We start from the raw sequence: 12,452 nt of genomic DNA on the forward strand, positions 1-12,452 counted from the left end.
GAGTGAGTTTAGTTTATTAGATTTACAAGGTTGTTTAGCTGTGAAAGTATTACTTGTTATGCTCAGAATTACAGTACTTATAAAGGAAAATCAAATATGGTAGTACTATAAGTATAATTTAAACCTTTCAAGGTAATTGAATTGACTAGAATGTAAATGGGACTAATTTTTCCAAAATTCAGTTTCTTTTTGAGTTGCTCAAACTTTACTCAAAGATGCCCTTGAAAGTCATTATGAGTATATTTATGAATATAAAATAATATAGCTCACAAATTGGCTTTATTATTTTAGTTTATATTAAAACATCAAGGAATATTAAATGAACTTATCTGTGAATAAAGATAGCAATAATCCATTAGTTTTAAAGTTGATTTTTCACAAAGACATATATGGTTCTAACAAGTGAGTTTGTTTGCACTTAGCCTTTCTCAATAGCCACTGAAAACCAGATTTCAATAGGAAATGTCCCAAACACAGTACCCCGTTTTGAGCCCTGAGTCCTTCCTGCCCCTGTGAGAACTTTCCTTCCCTCTTCAGCTCTGCTTCCTTCTTTTCACATGTCGCCATTGGCAGAGTAGGTTTGACTCAGAAACCGGTTCCTCGGGGTTGTAACATTAGATGACGCAGGACTTGGGTCATTCATTACATGGTAAACCAATGCCCTTGTTTCACTGGGCTGGGCTCTCTGGAAGGTGTGCTGCTGCCTGGGCTGCTGGAAGAACACTCACCGGCGTGGGAAGAAACGACCTGCCACTGACCGACCTGGGCTTCTAGAGACCTTTCTCTGGACTGGGAAGGACTTGGATATTAACTGGAAATACCTCAAGAAGATTCAAGAAGCTGTAGAGGTGAAGTAAACCCGTGAAGGACCAGTATGGGAATCCTATACTCTGAGGTACGTAAGTTCTCTGGAAATAAGATTTCCAGGGTGTTAAAACTGGCTCCTGCTTTTCAAATGGAACTTCCTATCCCTGTTAATATGTCTCCTTTTCTTCTGTCTAACTTTCTGTAAGAGCTTTAAGTCAAAACAAGGTCCTGTGTGCTAGTCTTTTTGATATGTTTAATATTTTAAAGGCAATATTATTTTGCAGCTCTAAAACTTTAGCTAGACAGAGCCATAGTGTGAACAAGTCATGATGTCCGGATGTTTATGGGGGTAATTTAGATTCATAAAATGAAGTTTATGAAGATGGAGTTAATAGAGTTGTTGTTTTCTGATGTTAAATATCCAGGGGATAAGTAAAACTTGTCCTCAGCTGAATTTTCTAAACAGACAAAAGATAGCCTGGTTCTTTTATGGAACCATTTATATAATACAGAGTAACACCTTTCTTCTTGCTATTTGAAAGGAAATTCAAATATTAGCAATTACTAATAAAGCCTGTACCTATATAGAAGGAAATTCAAATATTAGCATTACTAATAAAGCCTGTACCTATATAGAAGACAGATAAAAACAGAATGCATTTCGATATTTTTCTTTTCATATCTGATGGATACAGAAATACTTTTTCCTATATTGAGAGTAACCAGTTAAAATCAAATAGATTTTTACTAATGTTTTAAAGGAGAACAAGAGAATGGTGTTTAAACAAGAGTCCACGAAAGCAAATGATGTTATTATTCACGGTTTGCTCCCTCTCCTCTCTGACACAAATAGCCTGTCTGTCTGCATTTCATTGCAGACGCTCAGTAGAACCTCTTTGGGTCGTTCGTCTATTACTAAAAGCCGTTTCTCAGTGTTGGCAGTTTTGTCTAATGCCAGTTGTGGGTGTGTGTTTCTGTAGTCAACTTGTTCTTTAATTAGTTTGTATTTCTAGGTATGTCTTGACCAGCAACTTTAAGCTGGTGAAAAACTCTCATAGATGAAAGTGTCAACACGTATAATATTCTAAAATGCTATTCTGGCTTTTCTTAAACCCTAGATTGCCTAAGTGCCGGGGAGAGGAACTTGTTGAAAATGCAGTTTTAAGGGCCCCCCACCCCAGAGAGTCTATTTCACTCAGTTTAGGGTAGGGTCCAGAAACCTGCTTTGTAGAGGAGCCTCTCAAGTGATCCTGATGTAGGTGATCAGCTTACCACCTCTTGGAAGAGAAACCCTGCTTTAGGCTAGTGCTTTTCAAATTTTAATGTGCATACAGGTCACTCAAACATCTTGTGCAAATATAGATTATTATTCTGTAGGTCTGGCTGGGCCTAAGATAATGCTGCTGGGCCAGGACCACAGCTGTGAGAAGCCAGACTATAGTTTTAGCCGTTCCCTTCTCCAAGGGATCTTCCCAACCCAGGGATCGAGCCCAGGTCTCCTGCATTGCAGGCGAATTCTTTACTAACTGAACCAACAGGGAAGACCAGACTGTAGTTTAGGCCCCAGGAATAATTACTTACAGAAATCTCTGTGTGAGCAGTGTAATTGTTAATGGTCTGCTGATGTGGCAGGTGGCTGAGTCAAGGCAAGGCAAGACATAATGAGTTATTTAGCAGTATCAATAAGAATATCCTCAGAAGCAGACTGAATGGTTCACTTTTCAGATATATTGAGGACAAAGCAATGTGGAATTTACTGTGATATTTGAAAGCAAATACAACCACATGCATACACACACATCATATGCTTACACACATCCCTAAAAGACTTTAACTTACCCAGAAACTCATAGGTCATTATTCAAAGCTCATAATTAATATTGAATCATGGGTAGTATTGACTGAAAAACATATGCCCAACCTAAAAGTTGAGAGTTACGTTTTATTCAGCAGACACTCTGAGGATCTTAAGCCCAGAAGGCAACATCTCAAGTAACCCTGAGAAAACTGCTCCAAGGAGGTGAAGGGGAAGCCAGGATATATACGAGCTTTGCAAGCAAGGGCAAGGAGTAGGAACAAAAGATTACTGTTAACAAAAAAAAGCTAGATATCTCAAGTTAAAAATTTAGTGCTTTTCCATGTATGGAAAGACGCCAGAGTCTGGGCTCACTGAAATCATTTCTTTGATATGCATCTCAGCTATCTGGGGCCTATATCCTGGTTTCCACTTCCTGAGTGTTCTCAGGGCTCACTGTAGGGAGTGGCCGCAGTCTGCTGGCTTCTAGATGGCAGGTTGTTCTTTGTTTTCTTCCTGAGTTCCCTCAGGGCTCACCGGGTCACCTTTGATGGTCAGAGGTGGCTGCAGTCTTTGATGACTTTGACATCCTTTGTTTACTGATATGACATCCTTTGTTTACTGATATGGGATAAAAGGTATTTCCATGCAACTCAGTATCAAATGATACTACTCTGGATAACTCAAAGAGGTACTTACAACCTGGGCTCACACAGCATCTTAACAAAAGAACAACAAGTTTGTAGATCAGAGGCAAGATGGAAGGAAAAGAACTTTGAGTTCCTAAGGCAGAAAATTGAGGGAAGGCAAATACTTAAGATAGCTAAGGGAAGATGAGAGCTAGTTTCTGTGGATTGCTTTGTTGCCTTCTCTGGGCGGACAAAGGTAATTTTGTGTTTGCTGGTAGAGAAGGAAGGGAGACACCTTCACAAATTTATATCCTGTTTTAGTTAAATAGGAGGGTAGAGAACAATCTTTGTATCTACTTTTTCTCAATTGCTTTTACCTCAAAATAACTGTTACATTAATAAGTGAAAATTGGGGTGCATATTCTGCTACTCTTTAGAGTCATGCATTGCTAATAGTTATGCTATTTTATATTAATATCTATTTATATTAATACCTAGCATATGTATATTTATTGAGATATAACTGATGTAACATTATATTAGTTTCAGGTGTATAAAGTTATGATTCAATATTTGCATATATTGCAAAATGATCACCACAATAAGTCCAGTTAACATCCATCACCATATGTAGTTAGAATTAAAAAAAAATTTTTTTTGGCCATGTGGCATGTGGAATCTTAGCTCCCTGATTAGGGTTTGAACCCACACCCCTGCACTGCAAGCTTGGAGTCTTTACCACTGGATCACCAGGGAAGTTCCTAGAAAAATTTTTTGATGATAACTTTTAGGATCCACTCCCCTAGTTGCTTTCAAGCAAGAACTGTACTGTTATTAACTATAGTTACCAAGCTTACATTGCATCCCAATGACTTACTCATTTTATAACTAGAAATTTGCACCTTTTGACTTCCTTTACCCATTCCCCCCACTTTCCACTTCCTTCCCTCTGTCTCAGGCAACCACCATCTATTCTCAATATTCATGTGTGCATGTGTGTGAGTGTGTGCTTGTTTGTTGTTTTTCATTGTTGTTATTTGATTCCGCGGAGAGTCAGACATGACTGAGCCACTAATCACAGCACAAAAGTTAGAGCATCTGGTATTTATCTTTTTCCGTGTGACATACTTCACTTAGTATAATGTCCTGAAGGTCCATCTTTGTTATGAGCCCCTGTTAAGTTGCTTCAGTCATGTCTGACTCTTTGCAACCCCATGGACTATAGCCCGCCAGACACCTCTGTCCATGGGATTCTCCAGGCAAGAATACTGGAGTCGGTTGCCATTTCCTCCTCCATCTATGTTGTTACAAATGGTAAAAGAAATTTTCTCCTTTTTATGTCTGAATAATATTCCATTGTAGATATAGATGTACCACATTTTCTTTATCCATGTATTCACTGATGGACATTTAAATTGTTTCTAATATATTTTTAAGAAAGAAGAAGAAACTAACACAACATTGTAAATCAATTATACTCCAATAATTTTTTTTTTTTTAAATAGGAGGGAATGAGGGGGCATCCCAGAGTCATTCCTAATGCCTACAGTAGGGGATATGCTCAGAGCTCAGTGAGAGAACCTAGCTTGGAGTGATCACCCCCAGTTACACAAGCTGAACTTTTAAACATGGCTGATTCATTTAAACTCTTATCACACATATCTGTTCATACTATTTACAATAATAACATGTACTTTGGGCTTATTATGTGCCTGGCTGTGCCTACCAATGCAGGACACATAAGAGATTCAAGTTCCTTCCCTGGGTTGGGAAGATCCCCTGGAGGAGGGCATGGCAACCCACTCCAGTATTCTTGCCTGGATAATCCCATGGACAGAGGAGCCTGGCGGGCTACAGTCCACACAGTTGTACAGAGTTGGATACGACTGAAGCAGCTTAGCACGCATGCACACATGAGGCAAAGACAGTTTCAGGAACCTGTTCAGAGTTATGCAACTAAAGAATACTTACTGGCTAGAGACCTGTATATACTCAGGGAAATCCCGCTTACCTGCTGGTGAATCTGCTAAACTCTTTCCCTAAAGCTCTCTAAACAGGCATGTCACCCTCCATAAAAAGGCTGGTCTTAACCACTCTGCTCCCCACGAAGACACACTATGGCCCTTTCCCTTAGTTAGAAGAATAGGGTACTAAATCCAGGTGCCAGTGAGGTACACCTTACTCTCAGCTGTAGAGAAGTGTTGCACTGGGAAGTATTGTTGCAAAACAAAAGTTAGAAAGCAGGAATATGTATAAAAACTAAAAGAGCTCAAGGATTTGTGCTTAGGAGACCTATAGAATCTTCCCTAAGCTCTTATACTTGTCAGCTGGGGAATCAGGCCCTAAGAGGAATGTCTAGAGGATCATATGATAAATGATGTAGCCCTTTAAACTTTAGGAAAGTTGAATGTTAAAATTACCTATGAACAGAGGTGCTTACACACACACACACACACACACACACACACACTCTTGGTATTAATGTTTTAGAAATGAATCTATTTTTCAGATAGGAAGATGATGCCATAGAAAAAGAGCATATGGTTTAGAGAAAAGTGAGATCATATTGAAATAAACAGCGTCTAGAGAAAGCAATTTCAGCTGAACAGGGCTTTTTGGGGAGAGCTGGTACTCCTGAGGAGGAGCGCTCAGTGGGGAGAGAAAGAGAGATGTAATGAGTGGAAAGGCCATTGGAATGGAAATCCAGAAGACCTGGAATTTAGTCCCCATTGTGCCAGAAACTCTTGGCCCTTACAGGAAATCATTTAACCTCTCCAGGTCACAGTTTTGATACCACATCAAACAAGAGGGCTGGGTGAGATCCAGTTCAGCATGAAACACTGTGTCATTCCAGATGAGGGAAAAGGAGAAGCAAAGGCAGTTGAAAAAAAAAATCCTCCCTCCTAATTTTACAAGCGGTGCCTTCTTTGTATATTGCTCCCTTTGCGAAATGTTGGCATTATGTATTTAAAAAGAGCACCAAAGAGCATCCGGTTGACGTCTTGATTCCTTCCTTGTATATTTTAAGTATTTTACAAATGATAAGAAGGCACTAAATCACTTTTCAAAGAGGAAATGATAACTTCAGTGTATGAGCGGAAACCAGAACTAAGTGCTAATAAATATTTATTCATGCATTCAGTCACCTATTTGTTTAATCAACAATATTTACTGAGCACATACGACATTCCAGGCACGTGCTAGTTCCTGGTACATAGTGATAAAAAAAATCAAAGTGGATCTGGACCTCTTGGAGCTACCAGTGTGAAATGAATATACAAACTGAAAAAAAGAGAATTATATGTAGTGAAAAGAGGAAGCAAGGAAGCAACAGGATAAAGAAAGAGTATCTAAGAGGGGTGTATATATGGAATTAGATTTGACCTGAAAGGCTTCTCTGAGATAGTGACATTCGAGCTAAACTCTGGGGAAAATGAATCAGTCTTAGAATCTAGTCTTGGGGATAGGGTCCTGGACAGAAGATGTATGTGTGGAGAATGTGAAGCATGGGAAGTTGGGCCAATTGGAATAACTGAGCAGCACATGCAAGGCATGCAGGTGAGAGCAGTTCATCCAGGTGCAGGAAATAAGAAGTTTTATTGTCTATTCAGAATTTGTGCTTTCTTGTGCTCAAGTTGTGTCTGACCCTTTGTGACCCTATGGACTGTAGCCCATCAGACTTCTCTATCCATAGGATTTTCCAGGCAAGAATACTGGAGTGGGTTGCCATTTTCTTTTCCAGGGGATCTTTCTGACCCGGGGACTGAACCCACATCTCTTGTATCTCCTGCTTTGGCAGGCAGATTCTTCACCACTGTGCCACCAGGGAAGCCTGGAATTTAGAGATTAATGAATCTGACTCAGGATTGATTTGCTTTTTGTCATCACTGCTCGAGTGATTCTAAATAATGTCAGTTTAACATGGTCCTCCCCACCCTTGGGCAGTCATTGTTTGGCAGAAAGTCCCGGAGTACAGGAAGCAGGAAGTATGACACTGATCTCTGGTGGTCTTGACCTGTAGCAGCTTGAAGCAGAGTTTTAGCTCCTGGCAGAGACTGATGTCGGGCCATGGCAGTGAGAGTGTCAAATCCTGGCCACCAGACCACCAGGGACCAGGGATCGATGACAAGTCCCTGGCCCCACAGCTGTGTGGAAATGAATTTCTACGTAGAGATGGAAAGTTGTGAAGCAAGTACAGTGTTTATTAGGAGGAAAAAGAGTCCATATGGAAAGACACACAGGCAGGCTCAGAGAGAGAGCGTGCTGTCCTTGGGGTGGTTTGAATTACTTTTATGGGACGTTTCTTCTGGGTTTCCTTTGGCCATTCACCTTGCTTTGCTGGGTTCTGATATATTTGGTGCATCCCAGGAGCCTCCTAAGTATGCATATGTGTCTCTCAGCCAAGATGGATTCTAGCAAAGAGGCCTATGGGAAGTTGACATCACTTACTATGAGGTGATGCTGCCTCCCCCTCTGACCTTCAAGGAGTCTTTCTGCACAGGTGTCATCTGGAAGGTCTCCTTGTCTTCGAGAATGAGGAATATGTGATCTTTTATCTCTTACCTGGGTAGGGCTCAGCTTCTTTAACTTTCTGGCAGTGAAGACAACATCACGTTCTCAAGAGGATCTTTGTTGGAGAAAGAACAGAAAATAGATAAATGTGTGCCTTGCCTTGATTTCCCCTTCACTGCTACTACTCCTTATAACCCAACCATTGCTGAGACTATCCTTCACGTAACATAAAGGATAGTGGACTTAAAGACAAAAAACAAACAAACAAACAAAACAACAACAACAACAAATACACCTTGTGCCTTTTTTAAAATTTGTCTGAAAGAAAGAATTTATTAGGAAATTTAAGTCACAGTATGTAAAGAAAGAAGTCATCGGAAGGAAAGGCTTGAGATTTATTGTACAAATAAAATTAAACCTTCCTGATTGTTCCCTAAGATTTCCTGAATTGAAGAGGAAGAAAATGCTTTCTCGACTTTTCTGGGAAGACATTTTGTTAATATACAAGGCTCTTTACGTGAACCGTGTTGCATCAAAAGCCACTCATCCTTCTCAGAAGTTGTTAGGGAACATTTTAATTCCCCCCACACCTTTTTGCCATGCCATGGAGCATGCAGGATCTTAGTTCCCCAGCCAGGGATCAAACCTGTGTGCCCTGCATTGGGAGCACAGAGTCTTAACTGCTGGACCACCAGGGAAATCCCAGGGAACATTTTAAATGAGTGGATCTTCAGCATGCAGATGGTTAATAAGCAACTTATCAAGGCAGAGTTCCACATCATCTTTCTTTAGACTGACAGTTAAGGAAGATCCTCTACACTTAAAGGGAAGCAATACTGAGAATGGGAGTGGTGGGAGAAACTTTGCTTTTAGAGAATCTATAATGGTGCAGGCAGCTCAGATTCTTCCATGTTACTAAAAATGTAAACCCGTGGACTGTAACCCACCAGGCTCCTCTGTCCATGGAATTCTCCAGGCAAGAATACTGGAATGGATTTGCCATTCCCCTCTCCAAGGGATCTTCCCAACCCAGGGATTGAATCTGGGTCTCCTGTACTGGCAGGTGGATTCTTTACCCTCTAAGCCACCAAGGAAACCTGAAAAGGTGAGATACAAAGTGGATGGAGGTGGGCTTCTAGCACCCAGCTCTTGACTATTTTTAAAGCCAGACACGTACACTTCCTCTTCTGGCTGGTCTGCGAATTAGATGGGCATGAGGAAGATACACAGGAGAAAATCAATCAAAAGTTTGAGGACATGTTTACATGGGAGAGACCCAGGAAGACTGAGTAGCTCGCCAAAATGGCTGAAACCCTCACGTTAAATACCATCTTAAGCTAAATATGAAGAGGATGTCGGGGTAGTGATTTGAGACTTCAAAGGGGAGGAAGGCAATTCATGTAAAGATGAAAAAGCAGAGAACTTCCCTGGTGGGCAGGTGGCTAAAACTCCATGCTCCCAATGCAGGGGACTCAGACTTGATCCCTGGTCGGGGAACTAGATCCACATGCCACAGCTAAGACCCGGTGCAGCCAAAAAACCAAAAATGAACCTTTTTCTTTAAGAAGATGAAAAAGCAAACATTTGGTAGATGGATGTTTGCTGGGCCTGCAGAAACAGTGGGACACAAAGTGGACCCTGGTCTTCAGGCTTTGGTGAGTTTTCCCCATACTCCTTGCAGAGATCTCTGGTGATAGCTCTATTCTGGAACCGGCCTTTTTTTTTTTTTTAATTATAGTTGATTTAGAATGTTGTGCCAATCTCTGCTATATAGCAAAGTGATTCGGTTTTACATATACATACATTCTTATTTTTAAATATTTTGTTTATTATGGTTTATCCCAGGAGACTGGATATAGTTGTTTATCCATTCTAAATGTAATAGTTTACATCTACCAACCCCAAACTCCCAGTCCATCCCTCTCCCTCTCCTCAGCCCCTTGGCAACCACAAGTCTGATCTCAACCAACAGTGTATGAGTCTGTTGCTATTTCATAGATAGGTTCATTTGTGGCGTATTTTAGATTCCACATGTAAGTGGTATCACATGGTATATGTCTTTCTCGTTCTGACTTACTTCACTTAGTACAATGATCTCTAGTTGCATCCATATTGCTGCAAATGGCATTAGATTCTATTTCTATATAGGTCATTACCGGGCATTGAGTAGAGCTCCTTGTGCTATACAATGGGCCCTTTCTAGTTATCTATTTTATATATAGTAGTGTGTATATGTCAATTTCAATTCCCCGGTTTACCCCTCCTCCAATAATTAGCGATGGGGCTTCCCAGCAGTAAAGAATCCACTTGCAATTCAGGAGACACAGGAGACTTGGGTTCCATCCCTGGGTCAGGAAGATCCCCTGGAGTAGGGAATGGCAACCCACTCCAGTATTCTTGCCTAGAGAATCCCATGGACAGCAGGTCGCAAAGAGTTGGACATGACTGAAGTAACTTAGCATGCACAATAATTAATTATGTTGAGCATCTTTTCTTGTTCCTACCGACCATCTATATGTCTTCTTTGCAGAAATGCCTAACATCAGTTGGTAAAGAACCCACCTACAATGCAGGAGACCCCGGTTTGATTCCTGGGTTGGGAAGATGTCCTGGAGAAGGGACAGACTACCCACTCCAGTATTCTTGGGCTTTCCTTGTGGCTCAGCTGGTAAAGAATCTGCCTGCAATGCAGGAGATCTGGGTTCAATCTCTGGGTTGGGAAGATTCCCTGGAGAAGGGAAAGGCTACCCATTCCAGTATTCTGGCCTGGAGAATTCTGTGGTCTGTACAGTCCATTGTGTTGCAAAGAATCAGATAGAGCTGAGTGACTTTCATACACATGGCAAAGAATCATAATAGGCCCTTTTATCTAAATTCTTCAGGTAGCTAGAAAGTGAAAGTGAAAGTGAAGTCGCTCAGTCGTGTCCGACCCTTTGCAACCCCATGGACTGTAGCCTATCAGGCTCCTCCATCCATGGGATTTTCCAGGCAAGAGTGCTGGAGTGGACTGCCATTTCCTTCTCCAGGGGATCTTCCTGACCCAGGAATTGAACCCAGGTCTCCCGCATTGCAGGCAGACACTTTACCATCTGAACCACCAGGGATGGGAGGTAAACAGAAAGACTTTCTGAGTCTTCAGTTTCTTAAAAATAACCAGCCTAAATTAATACTCATGCCAAACAGACACATTTTGGGGTATCAAATTTTGCTCCCCCACATCATTAACCCATTCATCTATTTAAACATAATTGCTATTTATTGAGTAATTATGTCTATATTTATTTATGATAAAAACATGTTAGCATAAAGCATGAAGGTCAAACCTCAGATTTTCTGGCAAAAAATTCAGCTAATATAAAGTTCTCTATATCTTGACTATCTTTTCTCCGTTGCTTTAAACCAAACTGTTCGCATTTCCTTAGCACCAAATTGTCATTCTCTTTCGTAAGGTTAATGCTTTGACTTCTGTTTTCTATCCCATCATTACTCTTTCAGTAATTATTTATCTGATAACCATCTCTGCTCCTCTTCACTGGCTCCTATGTTTTTAAAAAATAATTGTAAGGGTATAGTTTATACTAATTGAGGGTTTATTATGAGTCAGATCTGAGCCATGTGCTTTATCTATGTGGTCACACTTAACCCTTTTTGTAACCTAATAAAGAAGATGTGATTATTAAACGAAGACACAAACTGAACACAAATTGCTTAAGTTGTCCAAACAACACAGTTGTTAAATGGCAGAGCTGAAATCAGAGCCTAGAAACTCTGCCTCCAGTGCCTGTGTTTATAACCACTTGAAACCACCATCCTGTCTGTAAGGGGGGTAGAACTTTGGCCGGACCCTGCTGCTCCCCTCTGGGTACCCACTGGCTCCTGCTTAGCTTTCACTACCAAACTTACAACCCACTCCAGTATTCTTTTCTGGGAAATTCCACAGAGTGTGATCAGAGAGGAATTTGTGGCAAGTCTGGTGTGTGACTCAGTCCAACTCTCTGCGACCCCATGGACTGTAGCCTACCAGGCTCCTCTGTCCATGGGATTTTCTAGGCAATAGTACTGGAGTGGGGTGCCATTGCCTTCTCCAGGGGATCTTCCCGACCCAGGGATTGAACCCGGGTCTCCTGCATTGTAGACAGACGCTTTACCGTCTGAACCACCAGGGAAGTCCAAGCCTGTATGAAATTGATCTCTGAATGGTTATTAATGATCAGATCCAACAATCTTTTCTTGCACTTGACTTTCTTAATTCTATCTTCCTTCTTGAAACTTTTAAACCTTTTTTTTTTCTTTTTTTAGCAGATATTGCTAAATACAGAAACTGTGTGTCTAGGATATAAGAAGCCTAGGAATGATGGAAAAATAAGGTCAGGTTAATATTGTAAGCAATATTGCTCAAATGGGATTGAGAAAATATGCCAAAGCACTGGGCAACTCTTGCAGGAAAACTGTCCACTTGTCCTTTCCTCCTCATATTTAACTCTCAAAGAAATTTTGAGCAGCCCAAGTAGAGGGAGCTTTGTGTGGTGTCCTGTGTGAATTGTGGGTTCTTAAAATATTTGATCTGGAAAGCCAGATTACTACATGAAAAGCTCCACCTTTTTAAATATTGTCAACAAAAATTTTAGAAAAAGGAAAATTAACAATTCATATAGGATGTCTAACCAAGCCAGGAAGACACTTTACTTTTTAACAGAAAACTTAACTCT

General features: G+C 40.7%; 1 protein-coding gene across 1 annotated transcript in view; it reads left to right on the top strand.

Annotated features, from left to right (window-relative positions):
• Nucleotides 1-571: 571 nt before the first annotated feature.
• Nucleotides 572-12,452, top strand: part of ANKRD22 (ankyrin repeat domain 22) — a 29,210-nt gene continuing 17,329 nt past the window's right edge. Inside the window, exon 1 of the mRNA XM_005897711.3 lies at nucleotides 572-895. Coding sequence (XP_005897773.1) covers nucleotides 875-895 — 21 coding nt within the window. The 5' untranslated portion in view covers nucleotides 572-874. The remainder of the gene's footprint in view (nucleotides 896-12,452) is intronic.

Source organism: Bos mutus, chromosome 26, assembly GCF_027580195.1.
Source record: "Bos mutus isolate GX-2022 chromosome 26, NWIPB_WYAK_1.1, whole genome shotgun sequence".
In the NCBI taxonomy this organism is placed as follows: domain Eukaryota; kingdom Metazoa; phylum Chordata; class Mammalia; order Artiodactyla; family Bovidae; genus Bos; species Bos mutus.